General features: G+C 27.7%; 1 protein-coding gene across 1 annotated transcript; it reads right to left on the bottom strand.

Moving 5' to 3' along the window:
- Nucleotides 1-6,720: 6,720 nt before the first annotated feature.
- Nucleotides 6,721-20,392, bottom strand: LOC107613081 (naringenin 8-dimethylallyltransferase 2, chloroplastic). Its single transcript, XM_016314930.3, has 13 exons — nt 20,204-20,392; nt 18,927-18,974; nt 15,962-16,260; nt 15,319-15,405; nt 14,234-14,308; nt 13,184-13,267; nt 12,928-13,017; nt 11,358-11,459; nt 9,656-9,751; nt 8,433-8,504; nt 8,105-8,200; nt 7,702-7,809; nt 6,721-6,980 (listed from the first exon to the last, which is right to left on the bottom strand). The coding sequence occupies exons 1-13, from the start codon at nt 20,259-20,261 to the stop codon at nt 6,939-6,941; spliced, it is 1,257 nt and encodes a 418-aa protein (XP_016170416.1). The 5' UTR covers nt 20,262-20,392; the 3' UTR covers nt 6,721-6,938.
- Nucleotides 20,393-20,838: the final 446 nt, after the last annotated feature.

The raw sequence follows: 20,838 nt of genomic DNA on the forward strand, positions 1-20,838 counted from the left end.
TACTGGTGTGAGATATTGTGTATTTGGTGATTGTATCGGCCTTATGTATAATTTGATTGTATCGAATGATTATGAATGTTTGTTTGGCTGAATTGTTGTGCGGCTTTGTGAAATGTAATGTTTTGAAGCTGATTCTTTAAATATTTGAAATCTGAGTTTAATCCGTTGAGGATTGGTTTGAATTGAGTCAATTGTTTTGATGATGTGAAAGATAGAATACTCTTTGAAATTCAGCCTGGTTTGCTTTCACTGATTTGGTTTTGATAAATGATTTGTCGCTGAACCGATTCTTTAAAGCTTTGGAAATGAGTTAAATTGATTGATATTGAGTTGATTTCTGAAATAGTTTCCTTGAGATATGCCACTGAGGCGACTGTTGGATTTAGCTTGCTTTTGAATTGATTTCTGGTTTTGGGCTGTTAAAAAGGAATGAGAATCGGTTTAGTTGGGACCCGAACCGGGTGGCAAAAGTCCAAGTTTTAGGGGAGGTGCTGCCGAAATTTCTACAAAATCCTACTCTTGTTTGTAAAGTTATTTAAAAAGGGTTGGATTTGAGAAATTGTATTAATTGATTTATTAAGAGAATATTTATGTTTTCAAGCTTAATCTATTTAATGAACTTTATGCGTTGAATTTAGCTTATTTAGAAACGAACTATTTGTACAGTTTGAATCACTGAAGGAAAGAATGATGCTCTAATATTGATTTCAATATAAAAAGGAGCTTTTAGTGATTTTAAAGGAATTTAGACTTTTGATTGAGTAATCAAGTTTGAGGCATTTTGGAAGAGTTGGAAAAATGGGTTCCAAAAAGAAATCTGAAAGCGGTATGATTCAAATGAACCGGTTCCGTTTCAAATGAGTTGATTTTTAGACCGGGTTGAAACTTGTGATTTTGTATGGTTCGGTTTCATAATAAATTCAATTTTATTTACTTGAACCGAGAATCTATGATTTTAAGAGTTTCAATGAATTTTAAGGAATTGATGTAAGTTGACCTTCCCCTAAAGACTTTGGACTCTGGCAAGAAACTTTTGTTATAAAATCCCATTGTTGGATGGGTGATTTTGAATGTTCCCAAAAAGAATCTTTAACTTTCCATGGTTTTGGAAGTTTTGGAAAGAGAATGCCGAGAGTGGCTTTGCTTTAAAAAGGAAACTCACTTTGAGTAAATTTGGCTTTTGAGCCTAAGATGATTTGAAAATGAGATCTTCAAAGTCAAGGCTAAAAAGAGTTGAAACTCTATTTCAAGTGAAATGATTTGGGAAAAAGTGATTTATGGCTTAAATGCCGATTTTATGAATTTATGATGTTGAATGTGGAAGTGCTGTTTTGTTGTGAGCCGGAATGGCTATGTATGATTATAAATATTGGTTGGTTCTGGATTGAACCGTGAGCCGGAATGGCTGTGTATGATATGAATATTGGCTGGTTCTGGACTGAACCGTGAGCCGGATGGCTGAGATGGATGTTGATCCATGGATGAGATTGAATGCATGTTTATGCTGAATCATTGATAAATGTGAATGTTGCACTTCCACTATCTGAGATACGAGTTTCCCTGGGTAGTAGCAGTGGCTAGCCACCACGTGCTCCAGGTTGAGACTTGATACTCTGTTGACCCTATGTCGTAAGTGTGGCCGGGCACTGTGAAAGTTTCGGATGAGCTCGCCCCCGTAAATATTCACCAGTGAAGGTGATGGATATGGATCATGATTATGATCAAGTTTATGATGAGTATAACTCGAGTTGGGGATGCGCGACAGAGGGACAGTCCAATGGTTAGCTACCAGGACTTGTCGGGTTGGCTCTATAACCGACAGATGATATCATCAGCCATTAGGGACAGGCATGCATCATATGCATCTATGTGACATTGTTTGGGTGTGCATATCATACTTGGTTTGCCTATGTGATTAATTGCTAATTGTTCTACTTGCAATAACTATTTGTTTGTGCTTGCATCTTCCTTTTTGTGTTTGCTACTGGGACTTTGTTGGATTGTGGTGATTGGTTGATGGTTGGATTGTTTGGGCCTAGGGCCGTGGTTGGAATGATATGAACCGATGGTTGATTTTGGTTTCGTGTTTCTGGTTTGGAATAAAATATGAAAAGCTATTTTGGTACAGTATAGATAAACCTTTTTGAAAGGCTTTGATGTTTTGAGAATAGAATGGTTCCTCTTTCAGAAAAGATTTCCGACTTTTATTACCGTTGTTTTTGAAAAGAGGCATAAGACGGTTATAAATTACTGGCACGGTTTATCTTCATGTATCCTATTACAGTAATTCCCAAAAACCCTCTACTGAGAACCCTTTCGAGGATGATGTTCTCACCCCCCTACATTTTTCCCCTTTCAGGATATGGGCGCAGAAGTTATGAAGAGCTTATTTAATTGTTGTTGTGATGCTCTGTATTGTTTTAGTTATGGTTTATTGTACCCTCGCCTTTATCTTGATATATATTCTGTAAGAGGGATAGGAATTGTATTGGTTAATGTTTGTAATATTATTTATATATATTTATGTATATATATGGATGTACTCTTTTTGAGTTGTTGTAAGTTGAATGGTATTTATGGATGTACGTTATCGAACGAAAGTATTTTTGGGAGCGGTGTTGTGGTTTAAAGTTTTAAACAGGCTCATATTTTAGTATTAAATAGTATAAGTGTCGTCGTAATGTCCGACCTATCAGAGTCGCGCAGCCGGAAGCGTGAGCTTTGGTAGTTAGGGTATTACATGCAGTGGTGGTGGCAGGTGTAGCTGTAGAGGAAGAGGGGCCGGCAGATGGTGTGGCAGTGTCACCAGGAGCAGTGAGGACTGGGGGTCTGTAGCTCAAGGCCAGAAAGTTCCTGCTGTGTGGGATGATCTTCTTGCATTCCGCAGCAGGTGGCCTCTCATTAGCATCCTCCCAAGGCACGTCAGCTCGACGGCCCAGCTGTGTAACCAAATAGGGAAAGGGAAGAGTGCCTCGGACTTGGACTCTAGCCATGTAGAACCGGATAAAGCGTGGCAGGTACAGGTCCTTACCCTCCATCACACACCATAGGAGGGTGATCATAGCGGCTGGTATCTCAGTCTCGTGAGTACTCGGCATAATGTAGTACTAGAATATCTAACAAAAATGCACGGTTGTGATCGTAGTTCTAATTTATGTTGATTATAAGGTCTCAAGTTTGGAAAACACAAGCAACCAAATACTCGAAGAAAACTATAGTCTGGAACATGATGAAAAAGAATTTCAAATAGAGATTTATATGAGGTGACATAAGAATGCATTCTGTTTATTAAGTACATAGTAGTAGAAAAAGCTTCACTCCAAAGACATAATAGTAAAGAAGCAGTAGCTAAGAGAGTTAGGCTAGTTTCCACAATGTGTCTATGCTTTCGTTCAGCAAGACTATTTTGTTGTGGGGTATATGGACATGATAATCTGTGTTCGATACCTTCCTCTCTTAGATACTGTGAAAAAGCATTGGATAAATATTCCTTACCATTGTCAGTTTGAAGAGCTTTTAAAAAATAACCAAGTTGCTTTTCCATGAAAGACTTGTATTGTTTAAAAACTGAAAACACTTTATTTTACTTGTTAAGAGATAAATGTTGGTATGTCTAGAAAAAACATCTACAAATAAAATATAGTACCTAAAGCCATGCAAAGATGAAATGGGGGCTGGACCCAAACATTCAAAACAACTAGAGATAGTGGCGAATTATAAATGCGATTAGACAAAGAATAAGGTAAAGAATGAGCCTTAGCCATGCAACAGAATTCACAATTAAGCTTACAATTTGAATTTTTATTCTCATGTGCAATAGGTAACTCACATTTAGTAATTATATTCTTTACAATTGGAAGAGTAGGATGGTTAAATCTCCTATGATAAGTATCTAAGGAAGCATGTTTAGCTAAAAAAACAGAAGGTGATGTCATATTCTTTTTGAAATTTTAACTTTCTCAAACTTATACATTCCATTTTCAGCCTTGCCTCAGAGAAGAACCTCCTTGGTAGCCTGTGCTTTTATCAAACAAAATTCAGGCCAAAAAGAGAAGTATACATGATTATCTTTAGCAAATCTAGATACACTGATTAGATTCTGAGTTATAGATGAAACTAGCAATAAACCGTATAATTTATAATATTTTCTTGTTGCACAACATTGTAAAAAGGACTGTCCAACTTTAGAGATATTCATACCTGATCTGTTGCCAAAATATACCTATTCTTGACCTTAGTAGTCTTGAGAGTATTGCAGATTTTGTGATTCATGTGTGTAGTGATGTGTTGCCCCTGTGTCACCATACCATGAAGAATTTGCTACAGATGCAGGAGTTGCAATCATTGCACGTGGATTATGAAATGATGGAGGGGGTGGCAATGCATTGTGCATGGAGGTGGAGGGGTTATTTTGTTGAACATAATTAAAATTTTGATCAAAACGAAAGAAGCAATAGCTGACTGCCTGGCTATATGACCCAACTTGCCACAAATTTGGCATTGTGGTCGATTTTGATTATTGAAGGAGTCTCTTCCACCTCTACCAAATCTCTTCCACATCCACGCCTTCCTCCAAGTCCACGTCCCAAAATTTTGTTGTTGTTGTCTCTGCTAGTTCTATAAGAGGGAGTTGTCTCTGGTGATTTATATGGTGAAGATGTTGTTTGAGAAACATGAACCAGCACCATTGTTGAATCAGGCTTCTTGAACTTTTCTACGATTTTTTTCTGCCATAAGTAATGCTTCAAGATCAGGAATTTCATAAGATGAATCTTTTGCTGAAATCAGTGTAATGAAGGAGTGATAATCTTCATTAAGGCCATCTAGTATAACATTTGTGTATTCTGAGTCTGAAATTAGTATCTTACAACAGCTAAAGTGTCAGACAGTTTCTTGATCTTGAGTAAGTAATCGGATGCAGAACTATCTTTCTTTACAGATCTCAATTTTAGCTGCAATTGTCGAACTCTAGCCTTGGTTTTTGATGCAAAGTATGTATGAATTCATGCCCAGACTTTATGAGCAGATTTATATCCTATATATCATCTGGTGCTTGAAAGATGCATCCATTGATGCAAAAAGCTAAGATGTGACATTATAATCATCAACGTGCCATTTTTTGTGTTGTTTTGATTCAATTCCATTATGCACATCTTCGGTGGAAGCATACCTGTGCGGGACCTTTTCTTTGTCAAGGTGATCTTCCATTTCTTGTCCACAGATGGTGAGCATGACCAAGTGACGTCATGTCAAGAAGTTGTCTTCTGAGAGTTTTTCTAAGAGAGTGACTATAAATGGTTTATTTTGATTTTGTGTTGTTGCATTCATAATTGGAGGTGTAGGATCTAATGATGGTGTAGGGTTATCCTCCAAAGATTCAACGTCATCAGCCATGAACCGATTGGGCTTTTGATACCATATGAGACTTGTTGAAGAAAGTGAGTAAAAAGGCTTGTGGTGAGAAACCGAGAAGCAAAAAAACAAAGGCAAAATAGAAAAAAGAGAAAAAGATGAGAAAGAATTTGATGTAACTTAAAAAACGTGTTATTAAAAGAAATTTTTTTTCTACATAATTATACATTGAACCTTACTATTTTATAACCAAGGATAACTAACTCCAAGCTAGGGGTGGCAATAGATAGGGTAGGATAGGGTTTGGAGTCAACTTTAACCCTACCCGCGGGTTGAGATTTTTATATAAACTCAACCCTACCCTACCCGTGGGTTGAAAATATCTCAATCCTAATCCTACCCACTCTTAACCCGCGGGTACCCAACCTTACCCGCGTGTTACAAAAAAAGATGCAACATTATTATATAATTTGATGATAATTTAAAATAGAACTGCCTTTTATGTAAAAAAAAAATATTAAATTATCAATTAATGATATTTTTTAATGACTAAGAATCTTTTGCATTTAGTGAGAGGTCTTTGGTTCAACATCCACTTAAAACATATTTTTATATAAGTATATAACATATACATATATAGGGTGCGGGTTGGTCGAGTAGGGTTGAGACACAACCCGCACCCGACCCATACCCGTACCCTACCCTACCCGCTGCGAATCGAGTTGGCAATCCTATCCGACCGAGTGAAATCAAATTGGGTATCCGCAGATAAGATACATGTTGCCACCCCTACTCCTAGCTAATTCTAAATGTTGCTATTTTATAGCAAAAAATAACTAATTTTAGCAAATATATCTCACATACGCTCTTCTTTAACTAGTACCCATAAGAAAAATAACAAATAGTCTTATTAATAGGCAGGTTATCAATGACATATAATTAAAAATTAATTTTAATTGATTTATATTTACCAACGGCCTAACCATCGTTATGTTATATGAATTGATAATATTTTACACGTCGAATAGTGTGAAAATGATGCTAATGTATAATTCTATAGATATCGCCGTCTGTAGTAGTGTTTTTAAATTAATTCTATAAATATTTTATTCTTTTTAAAATCACATTCAAATATTCATTTAGAATATAATTAAATAATTTTAAACATAAAGAGATATTTTATTCTTTTAATTAATACTAATCTTAAAATACTATTTTTAAAAATATTAAAAAATTCTTTAACCCTTTTTCAAAAATTAATTAAAAAAATATTTTAGTCTTGTGTGATGATTAATTTGAAGTGAATTTTAATATTAAAGAACATATTATGTATTTTTAAAATAAAAATAAAAAATATATATTTTGATATGAATTATATAATTCACATGTCAGTTTCTCATTAAGTCATATATTTATTATACCAATACATTTTTATTTTTGCCTACGGAAACACCTATTATATCTATCTTATGAAAACAGTAATTTACTTGAACAAAAATATATAATAAAGTTGCACGAAGATTCATCTACTTGAAACGTATGAAAAATGCTGCACCATTTATTAAATCCACAATCTCACTAGTTCTTCAACGAACAAAGAGTACAAGGACACTTTCCACAGTTACAAGCTGCAAACAAAAAATATGAAAACGATAAATCTCATAACTCTAGTCTTCATAAGCATAATAGTTTTATCCATACAGTCGTTTAATTGAGAAAGAATTGGAATAAATTAAGTCAAGAAACAAATCCAAAGTTTCGAAAATCAGATCAGTATAAAAGTTAAAAAATTTAAAAATTTAACCGAAATTCAGCTAGGGTAGTTGAATTGAAATAACAAAATAATATATATAGTAGTTAAAATATAAGAAGTTAATTTTAAAATTAGCTTTTGGTTTTATTGGATCAAACACAAACGATCTTTAATTTTTTTAACATGGAAAAAAATGGAGCCACTCCATTTACATAATCAACTTATTGTACAAAATTCAATAACAAGCAAAATGCATTCGCCTATAAAATAATACCTCATACTGTTTTATATATTAAGAGCTTGTTTAGAAATTATTTAATATAAAATAAAAAAAATAATTTATTTTTATTTAAAATTTAATTTCATAATTTAAAATTATTATAATATATTAATAGAATAGAATTTAAGTTTAAAAAATGTGTGAATAGATTTAAAAATCAGATTTTTTATTTAATTTACAAATAAAAAAATTAAAATTAAAATTCTCAAAAAAATTCAAATATTCATTTTTAATTATTTCAAAAAAAAAAAAAACAACTCTTGAGAATTCTAATTTTTAGCATTTCAAACAAACTCTAAATAAATTTATTACTTACCTTAAACATAAACATATGAAAGGACTGCAACGAATCTTTGCTTGATAAATCTACCGAATTAACAGCATAATTCCAAACGTATAAAACCATGATGACATGTGTCAAAACCTAATAAATTAAAAATTACAACAAATTTAAGATATTAATAAATTGAATAAAAGAATTAGAGTAAAATGCCTTATTTTCTATAAAAATGGTCTAAACCCCAAAATAGTTTATTCGAAATAATATCACTATCATTGAAACTTTTGGAATAGATTAATATACATTGTGAATTTTCATTAGTTTTTCTATGTAAAAATTTGCGAAGAGAGAGGCGAACTATAAACTGAGGCACATTTTTTATTACTACACACTAATAATTAATTATAATAATCTATATATGCAAATATCACGTTATTACCGTAACAATTTTGCTCCATAAAACAGGAGATAATGCTCCCATTGTGATAGCAATTCCATAAGCCATTTGAATAAGTGATATACATAGCCAGAATACCTAGAAAAAGATAAATAATGAATACATCTGGTAAGGAAAATGTTTGGTAACAAAAAAATATTAGCAAAAAACAGCCATAACTTTTCTTATTTAGCTTTTATTAATTGTCGCGACAATTAATGAATGCTAAATAAAAAAAGTTTCGGCTGTTTTTTTTGTCTACCTAGCATTGCCCGATATATAATATGCCAAAACCTCATATTTAGAAAATACAGGAAAGAAAAATAATTACCTGCTTAACACCCAACCGTATTGCCAAAGTTTTTAAGCCTGCTGCCTTATCTCCTTCAACATCCCCTAAATCCTATTTCTCACCAAAGTGTTAAATCTTGTGTATAAATACATCTAATAAAAAAGTATTAAAGTTAATGTTTTTTAAGATTATTGTTACATATACAAATATTTTTTATAATGATTAAGTCCAAGTCTAACCAAGTTAACTTAGTTATTGACTAACTAAATAAAAATTACTCACACAAAATATATGTGAATCGAACACTTTTTTTTTCTTTTTTTTTCAGTTTTTTTTATTTTGACTTTTTTTTTTTGAGATATAAAAGAAGAAAGAAGAGAGGAAAAAGAGGAGGAAGAATAAGAAAAAAGAATTTTTGTATTATTATTTATAAAGTTATGTATTTTTTTTTAAATTTATGTTTTTATTTTTAAATATAAAAAGTAGAAAAATTTTATAAACAAATAAAAAATCAAATAAATATATAAAATTAGACACAAAAATTTGTGAAGTTGAATACAAAATAACTACATAGACAAAATATAAGAGAAGAAACAAAAATATTAAACAAAAAATTGCAAAATTCTATAAAAAAAAAAATGAAAAACGCATACGTTATTGTGAAGCAAAACACAAAATAATTATATGGACAAAAAAAAAGAAAGAAGAATGAAGAGGAGAAAAAAGAGCAGCAAGAGAAAAAAAAAATGCAGAATTTATGTGCTAGTTTTTGTTTTATTTTTTATAAAAATTATAAACTTTTATAAAAAATAAAACAACAACACAAAAAATTTTAATTGTGAGATAAAGAATTTTTACTATAAAAATATTAAATTTTTTTTCTACTGTTGCAATTTTTTCTTCTTTATTGTTCTTGTTTTTTTCTCTTTGTTTTTCATTTATTTTATTTTTTCTTTTCTTATTTTTGATTTTTTTGAGAAAGAGAAAAAAAGAGAAACATATCAATAAAAGAAGAGGAGAAAAGAAGAACAGAAGAAGATGCAGAAAAAAAATAAAGAGAAGGGAGAAGAAGAAAACGCAGACAAAAAAAAAGAGAAAAGAAAGGTAGACGAAAGGTGCGTACAAAAAAGAAAAAAAAAAAAAGTAGTAGAAGAACAAGAATGTATATGTAGAGTGTAGACATACGTATAATCTGACTTTGTTGGAGTATAAAAATGCTTATCGGTCTTACTGTGTAGTATTTCTATTGTAAAAAATTTTACCTTTGATATAGATATTACTGTGTAGAGACAACCTATGACGAAACAACCAACAAGCATAGATCTTGAAAAGGTAGCTGCCTTTTTGAGCACAAAGGTCTGGTCATCGCACGTATTTGAAACAAAAAATTGCATTAGACTTCATGAAATTTGCATTAATCAAAACTAAATAAAAGTAGTCTTTTAGAACCCATATTAAAAGTCACTAAAGTTTATGTCATGAACTTTATTAAGACAGCCTAGAATTTTGGTTAACGATGTTGTCTATTTAATAATTATACATTCCAATATTTAATATGTGATAACAACTTCGATGTATGAATTCATATTTTAAGAAGCAATTGAATAATGTATTAAAGATTTTATTTTTATGTATTATTAATTAGTATAATTACATAAAATATCGAATAATATTATTACACCAATAAAAATAACAAAATATTATTTGCACACTAAATATTAACTACTAAATTAATCACTATATATTTGTGTATAAATAATTTAAATATATATGTAGTTTAATTCATTTTTAATGCGTATTTTATATTTTAACGTGTATTTTATAATAGTGGTTGATTTTAGTAGTTAAGTTTAATGTATATCTTATAAAAATAATTATTGTTTAAACATGCATACTACTTAATTTATTTAAACACATTAACTCAACTGCATAATAGTATAAATTTTTTTACATTATTGGATCAAAATTGAACTAATTTATTAATGTATTTGTAAACACATCCATTTTTTTTTTTTTTGGTCTTGAAATTTGTTTTGTTTATATTTCATAGATACGAACCCTTGTATGTTTTTTGTCTTGGAACCTCTGTTTTTTTATGTCCGGAGGAACGTTTTTCTGTTATTTCATTTTAGCTGGATTTGAGGATGCAGTTTGAGGCCCAAATGATAGACAATAGATAGATATTATCATATTACTATCAAATCCAACTTGCGTTATGGCTAAACTATCAAATGATACTTGAAAATTCATATTATTTACAAAAATAACTTCGAAAATATAAATAATAAATAAAATTTTAAATAATTAAAAATATGATAAAAATATCATTGTTTTTCTAAGTTTCAAATAAATTTTATATTTAGCAAATTATTCGGCCATGTTTGATTTGAATTTTTATAGAAATATTTGAATAATTGTTTAATGTCTATATAAAAAATCAAAATATATCTCTAAACTTTTTTATTATTTTAAAAAATAAACTTTTTGTCATTGAGAAAAAAAAATTAGTTGCAATAAAATCACAAATTTTAAGATGAAAATTCTCATTTGTTTAATGATATTTGTAAAAAAATTGAAACAAAATTTACTTTCTAAAATATTTTTGATAATATATATATTTATTTGTTATTTTTTTAAATTTTTTTAAAAACTTATGTGTTATTTGTATTTTTTGAAATTATTTTTTATAATGATATAAACTTACGAATATCATTTTAATAGTTTATGCTTGAGTAATAAATAAACTTGTGGCAGCAGACTTCTCCTAAGCTTATTAATTAGTGTTTTGCTATCAATTATTTTGGTAATTTTTTTTGTATATCTATTAAGTAAATATTATTTTTTCTTATTTACCAAAATTCTTTTTTGCATAACATTGATTGTTATTTTTATGTATATAAAGGCTAATACGTGACCATACAAAATAATATATCTCAAAAAAATTTTAGTTTAGTGGGACAATACCTTCATGTGTAGAAAAGGTCCTATATGAAAGGATGCCAACGGAGACATTGCATTCGATAGTACTGCGAGAAATGTAGATCTCTTCCATCTTAATAAAGGCAACTGAAAAGTATATATAGATATAAAAAAGTTACAATTTACAAACATAAATCAACACACAAAATGTCGGTGTAGACCATTATAGTCAACGGAGGGAGGGAGGGAGGGGAAGAGAGAGACAGAGAAAGAACAACTTTTTTTTTTTTTTTTGGGTGTGTTGACAGAGAACAACTTAACATACATATATAAGATTCTTTTTAGAAAAAGAAATATATAAAATTATGATAAAAAAATATATATTATAATATCATATGAAAGAAATTTGTCATTGACTCTAGTAGAATTCATGGTAATAACTTAAGAATAAACTAGATATTAAAATATTATTTGTGTTACGTGATAGTTTTTTTATGTAAATCAAGGTATATATTACTTATTTATAAAAATAGTTAAATAATAAATACTTAATATTTCTATCATTAAAAAAATATCAATTAATATTCATTTAATTAATAGACAAATATTTTAGTATATATTCTCTAACACAATTCGAAAAAAATTAACATTAATTCTCAATTATGGGTTGGATATAACTTCGACTTAAACATGAAAGGAGATCATTAGATCAATAACATAATGAAAAAGCATATTTTCAAGGGCATCAAAATAATTTGACCTAGCTTAGTTGCATCTAAATGCCTCAAATGGGTATTTCTGGTGTTTCTATCTATTGTCAAGGAAATTTCCTTAATCAGGATCACACCATGGCCCATGTTAAAAATTATTATCTTTAATTTTATTTTTGTTTTAATCCATTTTGGATTTGACCACTGAGGAAGCTTGAGAAAATTTTTTTTTGGGAGGCCAAAGATTTTCTTGTAACATAAAATATATCATGATAACAAAATTAAATTAAAATTTGGTTAAAAATTTTTTTTATTCAATAAATATATTAAAAATTCAATTTTTAATTTCCTTAGAAATCTTTATAAGCATAATATTTATTAATTAAATTCATTAAATTATAGAATATCTATCTCAATATTATTTTAAAAAGAATTTATATTAATAAATTGGGACAACAAGCTAAGTATTTTAAAAATTGATTTTTTAATTTTTTTTAAAAGAGGAATGTTAGGGGCCAGCAATTTTAGTGTTTTGTAACCATCAATTGACCATCAATAGTGTTTTTAATAGTGTGAGATTACATCTAATGATAAAAGATCACTCACTTTTGTTTTGGGATAATGCTAGGTAGACAAAAAAAACAGCCAGAACTTGCCTTATTTAACATTAATTAATTATCGCAACAATTAATGAATGCTAAATAAGGTAAATTATGGCTGTTTTTGGCCGATTTTCTTTGGTTACCAAATATTTCCGTTGTTTTGATAGTTAAATATTGGACAAAAAAATACATAAGTTACTGACCCTAAACTTCTCCTTTATTAAATACTTGGGAGTCATAGTCCTTCCTCCTTAATCCGTTACTTATATTTATAAGCAGAACATAAAATTTAAAGAAACTCACATTAATTGAATATGCAGCCATTAGGCCTGCAGCAACAATAATACTCCAAATTAATGGCTTTGATCCTACCATCCATGCAAGTCCAAGACTCTGCACAAAAGCATTAAGAATAAGCCTTTTCTCCCTAATAATATCTTTTTGAAAGATTATTTTATTCAATCTTTGAATATTTTTTAATGTACTAACAACGAATATATATATGATTTATGATAAATAACAAGAAGTTGTTGAAAGTGATGATCTATATTTAAGATACCGTAAGCAGAGACGATGCCACAAGTATAACTCCAAATGTGAAGGAATATTCTCCGGTTGCTAAAGGAAGATCTGGTTTATTAATCTACACAAAATTTATAACAAAGGTAAAAATAAATAAATAATAAAAAAACAAAATATGCAACTTAACAAGCAATAAGGTTAAAATAATACTTTATTTATGACTATACGTTCGGGGGTACTCAAAAATACTGAATTTATCTAAAGTGAACCAAAATAGAACCAAGCCATTTTAAAGAAATAGGTTTTTTAAAGTAAAAAACTGAATTGAAACCACGTTTTTTCATAAAAACAAAATTATAAAAACCAGTGTTGTGATTTGATTTTGGTTTCAAATAAAACAAAACTGATTTTATAAAATAGTGTCTTTTTCTTTTTGAAAAATCGTGAATCGTTCTACAGTTTGATCATACTAATCGCATCAGTCAATTCAATTGTTTGAATCGATTTTGGCCTAATATCTCGGTCGACTGCGTCGGACAATTAGATCAACCAAGACGATTGAATAACTTACGCTGATTGTTTCGATTGGTCGATCACTCATGAGTTAAATCAGTTATTTATATATAAACCCACTAAAACTAATTTTTATGTGTTGAAAACTATTTTTATATATATAAATCACTTTAAACTGGTTTTTAAATTTAAAACTGATTTTATTTATATAAATTATTGTGAATTAGTGCACCATATATATATACTATAAACGGATTTAAAATCAATTTACTATATATATGAAAAAGTAATTTAATATAATTTTTAAATTATTTAAAATAGTTTGGTGCAGATGAGTTTATAAACATCACTACAAACACCTCTACTATATGTTAACCAAGACAATTAATGAATGTAACTTTATATGTATATATATTGAACAAATGCTTATTAGAGATGATAAAAAAAAAAAAAAAAAAAACACACAACTAATTAGCTCAAAATGTGTACGCAAAAGTAGTATATTTGTGTTCACCTAGTCTATTCAAGCAATGAAAATTGAACTTATGGTTGACTTTTAGTAATAAGTACATACCTTGTCTATTTCAACGTCAGATACTTGATTCACTCCCATGATAAATTGAAACGTGAAGAAGAAAGGTACCATATACTGAAACATGAGGGAAAATTTGACATTATTAAACTATTTAAAAAAAAAATACAGAAACCACCTTTTGGTCAGTTAATATTAGTTAACAAAAATTATTATTTTAGTTTTATTTTTAAAAAGTTTAAAATTTAGAATTAGAATTTAAAATTTTTTAAAGTTAAGGATTTAAAATTGGAGTTTATTATTTAGAATAAAAAATATAATTTTAAAAAGTTGACTGATATTTTACTGAAAAAATTTGACTTTCTAATTAAACTTTTTCAGAAAAGTAAAACTACACATTATAAAATAGAAAAAAAAAAACCAATTTTTAGGCAGGATATGGAAAACAAATAGGGATTAGGAATTACTTCAAAGTTCAAACAAAATATCATACAAGACCAAATGTTGTTACAGATGTTGATAGAAGGATGTGATGCAAATAAAATCTCTTTAAACATTAAGAATAAAAATAAAATATTAGGAACAAAATAAAAAACAATGGTAAACACTTGCAACAAGACCAAACGTCATCTCAAAGCTTAACACATAATAATACATTTTCTACCACGGAGAAATAGATACATAATGCCTAGAAATCATTGTGATTTTTAAATTATACAAAGGGTAAGTAATTTGAAATAAATCAATTTATACAAGACTAACAAATAAATTAATTTTAAAATAATTAATTTGAAGTTTCTAATAATCCTAAAAGCAAGAAATACAAACATACTTGAAATTTGTTACTACCATATAAATTCAAATTTATGTTATTTATTGGGCAGAATATTCATCTCTCTTAACTTTAAATATGTTTTGAAATTTTTATAAACCTATTATTTTTATATTAATAACAGAAAATTAGCACTTTTCTATAATAAAAAGATGCATGTAATGTACTATTAAATTTATTTCTTTTGTTCTTTCTCTACTCATTGAATAATATCTATTATGAAATTAGTTAAAATACAATTATAATTATAAAATTCATATTAAATAAATTGTCTAAGTTGTTAATTAGAGCCCACCTGCAAGATTCCTTTTACAAGTAATATTGGAGATATCTCTGAAAAATTATCCACAGCAAGAAATGATGAAGAAAGTCCTGCTGGTATCTGTTCAAAACAAATAAAATTGACAATTGATAATAATGACAAATTTTTATTTAGGGTGTGTTTGATTGAAAGGTAAAAGTAAAATAAATAATTCAATATATATAAATATTACACAATGCTACCTCAACCAGACACACCATTAAATATTAATAATATAGAAAAGAATAAAATGAAATGATTTAGTTCTTAATGTTTAACTCAAGTTTTAACTTTGCCCTTAATATTTGAAACGTTTTATTTTTATTCTCAAATATTTTATTTTTTTTATTTTAATTTTTTGGTTGAAAATAAAATTTTTTTACTAAAAATATTATTTTTTATTATAATTTTTTTAAATAACAATAAAAATATAATTATATGTAATAATTATAGTGACTATTGTAGTAATTTGAGAACAAAAATGACAGAATAATAATAAAAAAAAGATAACAATAGAAAAAAAATTTTGAAATAAAATATTTAGAATAAAATAGAACGTTTTAAATATCAGAAATAAAATTAAAATTTAAATTAAATGTTAAACATTAAAACAATATAAATTAAGAATGAGACTAACCATCATGCCAAAGAATGCATAAAATCTGCTAAACTTGAGAAAAACAAGCAGTGCCCTTTTAATAGACTCTAGAGAGTCGTTTTGTGATTTTTCATGAGCTTGTGGTTCAGATTCATGTGATTGTGCAGAAGATGTTGCATTTATTAAGGATCTTTTGTCAATTTTATGATGAGTTGTAGATCCTCCTTCAGTGCCTTTATAATGGAGCTTTGAAATGTTGTGCTGCAAACATGTCTTCATACTCTGCTCTTTTGTGACATTCCTGTTACTCTGCCATAAAGCTCTTGTTTCATAAGAACCTGGCAAGTCAAATTAATTTTCGTATTAGCACTGGCCTTAAGAATTGAGACCCTAATTAACTATTCATCTACTGAGACAATTAATAATAGATAGTTGTTTCAACTGTAGTGCACTAGTCACATATATATGACATCTTGTGCAACTTCCATTGTAATAATGATATTATCATTTTAACTTTCTATGACAAAACAATTGTTAAAAGGTTAAAATTGTAAGCATATTTTTATCCCATATCATATTGCAAGCAGTGACCTACTTACATTAATAGCCGGATTTTGTTTTAATAAAAAATAAAATTCCATGTTTACACTTAGGTTTGGATAAGAGGTGGGGGTGTTGGTGGTGCAGTTAGGTAGCAGTGACACTCATGAAGGAGACACAGAGAGAGAATGATGACTAACGATAATGATAATGATATGTATATATGCTAAGAGTAAAATTGGAAAAACCAGTTAATCAAACAAAAAATTAAGAATAGAGATAGAATTAAAATAATTATTTTTTTTAAATATTAAAAAAAGTCAATTTTATTCTAATTTTTAAAATATATATCAATATAAATATAAGATTTAATTTATTTATTTAAAAAATTCCATTAATTATTTAAAGATGCATATCTGATATTTGAAAGTTACGCAAGACTATAAGTTGAAAAATCAAAATTCATACTAATTTGACTAATTTTACATTCATTTTAGTTATATTAGTCTTTAAAAGATAAAATACAAGTTAAATTGGTCTTTCCATTAGTTAGATGATGACGTATCACGTTAAGTACCACGTGTCACTAAATGATTGGTTGACGTGTCAGGTCAGTGTTACCTAGCATGCCACGTGTCACTTGACATGTAAGAAAGATATTTATAATCAAAATAGTCCATGAAAATCCAAACGTAAATCATTTTTATCCCTAAAATTTTAAAAATTAATCAAATTAGTTCTTATATAATTTTTTTATTTTTTTCATAATATTAAATTTAAAATATTTTTTTATAATACTAATTTTAATATTATTTTTAAACCTTAATAAACAAAATTCTCTTTACATAAAATAATAAAAATAATTAAATTATTATAAAATTATTTTGTCATTTGTATTTTAAAATTTTACATTTTTAAATTGTAAGTTTTTTCTACAGTGAAATTTTTTATTTAAATGAGATTATCAAATTATTGTTGATTATATATTTAAAAATTTAATATTTTAAATTTCACTAAATAATATTTTAAATTTCACTAAATAATATAATTTCACTAAAAATAATTTAATTTTTTGTCACCCGCTAGCACGATATTGTCCGCTTTGGCACACAAGGTCTCACGATTTTGCCTTTACGATAGGGATGATAGCCGAAGCCCCCACACTCACTCGTCAAAACGCGTCATGCTAGGGAGAGGTATCCACACCCTTATAAGACATGTTTTGTTCCCCTCCCCAACAATATCGTGCTAGCGGGTGGTTTGGGCTGTTACAGATGGTATTAGAGCCGAAGCCCGGATCGATATGCCAGTGAGGGCGCTGGGCTTCCTTAGTGGGTGGATTATAAGGTCCCACATCGGTTGGGGAGGGGAACGAAGCATGCCTTATAAGGGTGTGGATACCTCTCCCTAGCATGACGCGTTTTAACGAGTGAGTGTGGGGGGTTTCGGCTATCATCCCTATCGTAAAGGCAAAATCGTGAAACCTTGTGTGCCAAAGCGGACAATATCGTGCTAGCGGGTGACAAAAAATTAAAGATTTCCATTTCACTACTATATACCTCAGAATGGCTTACAGGAAATACAAAATATGTTTTAAACATATTGAGTTTTATTATATAAATTGGTTTTTAAATTATTGAATTCTATCATATAAATTAAACAATAATATAAATTAAAATTTTTAAAAATTTAAATTTTAAAATAACTACTATATTATTTAATGAAATTTAAAATATTAAATTTTTAAATATATAATTAACAATAATTTGATAAACTCATTTAAATAAAAAAATTTTACTATAAAAAAATTTACAATTTAAAAATATAAAATTTTAAATTACAAATAAAAAAATAATTTTATAATAATTTTATTATTTTATGTAAAGAAAATTTTATTTATTAAAGTCTAAAAATAATATTAAAATTAGTACTATCAAAAAATATTTTAAATTTAATATTATGAAAAAATAAAAAAATTATATAAGGACTAATTTGATTAATTTTTAAAATTTTAGGAATGAAAATGACTTAGATTTGGACTTTCAGAAACTATTATGATTATAAAATATATTTCTTACATGTCAAGCGACACGTGGCGTGCCAGGTGTCACTGACCTGACACGTCAACCAATTATCTGGTGATATGTGACACTTAACGTGACACGTAATCATCTAACTGACGAAAGGATCAATTTGAATTATGTTTTATCTTTTAAGGACTAATATGACTAAAAAAATCATTTGAGAACTAATTTAAAAAATTAGTAATCTTTCAGGATGAATTTGACTATTAACTCAATAACTAATATATGGATAGATACACATGTATGTCTGGATGATCTTTTTTAGAGTCTAATTTTTATTTTATTAAAATATTTAATGTTAGGTTTATATTAAAATTAATTATAAATATTTTATTAACTAGTATCAGTAATACACAGAATAGGAAGAGAGAGAGCCATACTTGCATAGTAATATGTGGCGAATTTCTTACTCTTCCAGCAACTTCCACCTGACAATTTCACTATTGTTAACAAGCAAATACGAAGAGAGAAAAATTTACTAATAGTTATAATTTCAAGATTGCATCAATAATAAAAATTCCGCAGCCATGATTTGTTATTTATCTGAAACTCTTTCTTTCCTTCATTTATAATTTGAGATTGTAGTTTTATTTGAGTAAATATCCCACTCGTCCCTGACAATTACTTCAAAAAGACAACGAAGTATTCAAGAAAAAAAACATCTAATTCAATTTTTGATCTTTTTTTTTGGAAATTGATTAGTTCTTATACCAAAAAAATAATATTAACTTTTTTTTTTGACACAGGAACTTCGTTGTCTTTTCGAAATAATTGTCAGGACTATTTTGAATTTTTCTCGTTTTATTTTGTCTGTTTCAATTATTACTATATTTTATTGAGTAATACTGAGAAATTAAAATAATAATTTAATTAAAATATTATATTTAATTTAATATAATTTTATATATGTAATATTTATAGTTATATATTTATTATGTATTTATTATAACAATAATTAATAAATACAAAAAAAAAAACAAAAAAAGATAAATTATGATTATTTTTTACACTAAAATATTAAAACTAAGTTTTCAATTTTTCATGTCTCCAATGTTATTTTTTTATTTTCATCATTAGTAAAATCCCTGAATATTTATGAAATTAAAATGCAGATTTGATGGGTTATGTAAATTAAAAAAAAAGAAATATTAAGAGGCCAATAAATATTTTTTTTTTATCAATATTAGCTAACATTTTGAATCAATGCCGTAATTTTATACTATTAAAATTTAAAATTTATAATTTAGAATTAAATCTTTAATGTTTATCATTAGTCAAATATTAGTAAAGATAATAAATTTTATTAGTGATATAACTTTATTTGATATACAAAAAAAGGGTCCATTATTGGTCGCGTCATATATAAGTGTTGCTCTACGTGAAACTTAGTTGAAAACTTGAAATCTTATCAAATTGGTAGAAGCCTTTTAACAATTTTTGTTTTTCATAATCAAAATCCAAAGCTAAAATGATTGGTTACGGACTAAGGTAATTATTATCATCTCCCAAACATTCTTGGATGCATGATGTATTATATTGCTTTGTGACCATTCTTGTGTACAAAAGAAGACAATTCACTCATTAAATGGAAAATAATAGCATTATTATCATAATTAATTCAAAAGAGAAGAAGTAGAAGAAGGAAGAAGATGTGTACCAACAGTGTTGATGGAAGAAGTTGATCTGGGAATTGAGACCAAATGCCCGAAAGCCATTAGAAATGAAATCAGCTAATTAGTGTTATTTGAAATTGAAGTTGCAATTAGAGCATCAAATCATTAAGTAATAACTAATTTTCTAACAAGTTGCTATCCACCGGAGTTTTATTTCTAAAAGTTTTCTTTCTTCCAACGGCGTATATACTATATATATGCTTGTACTAAATTATTGTTTTTTTTCTTCAACTTTTACTAACTCAACGACGACTATAGCACGCAGCTATACTAGTGTTTTTTTTTTTTTAAAAAAAAGAGAAAACACAAAGAACCACGCTTTTTTTTAACAAACCTAAATAATATGATAAAAAAACAAGTTAATTTTAATTTTAAAAATTAAATTTTGAATTAATTAAATATAATTTTTATTAGTGAACCTGAAATACAATTCGTTGTTCACGTTCGTATCTCTCGTTGTCATCTAGTAAGATTATTTTTTAAATACTAATTATACATTAAAATAAGTTATAATTATTTAATTTATTTTTAATACATGTTTTGAATTTTAATATGTATTTTATATTAATGATTGATATAATTTTTTTTCTCTTTTCTAAATTTAGTAGTCTTCGACAAT

The sequence above is a fragment of the Arachis ipaensis genome, chromosome B8 (assembly GCF_059453495.1).
Source record: "Arachis ipaensis isolate K30076 ecotype BB chromosome B8, ASM5945349v1, whole genome shotgun sequence".
Lineage (NCBI taxonomy): Eukaryota > Viridiplantae > Streptophyta > Magnoliopsida > Fabales > Fabaceae > Arachis > Arachis ipaensis.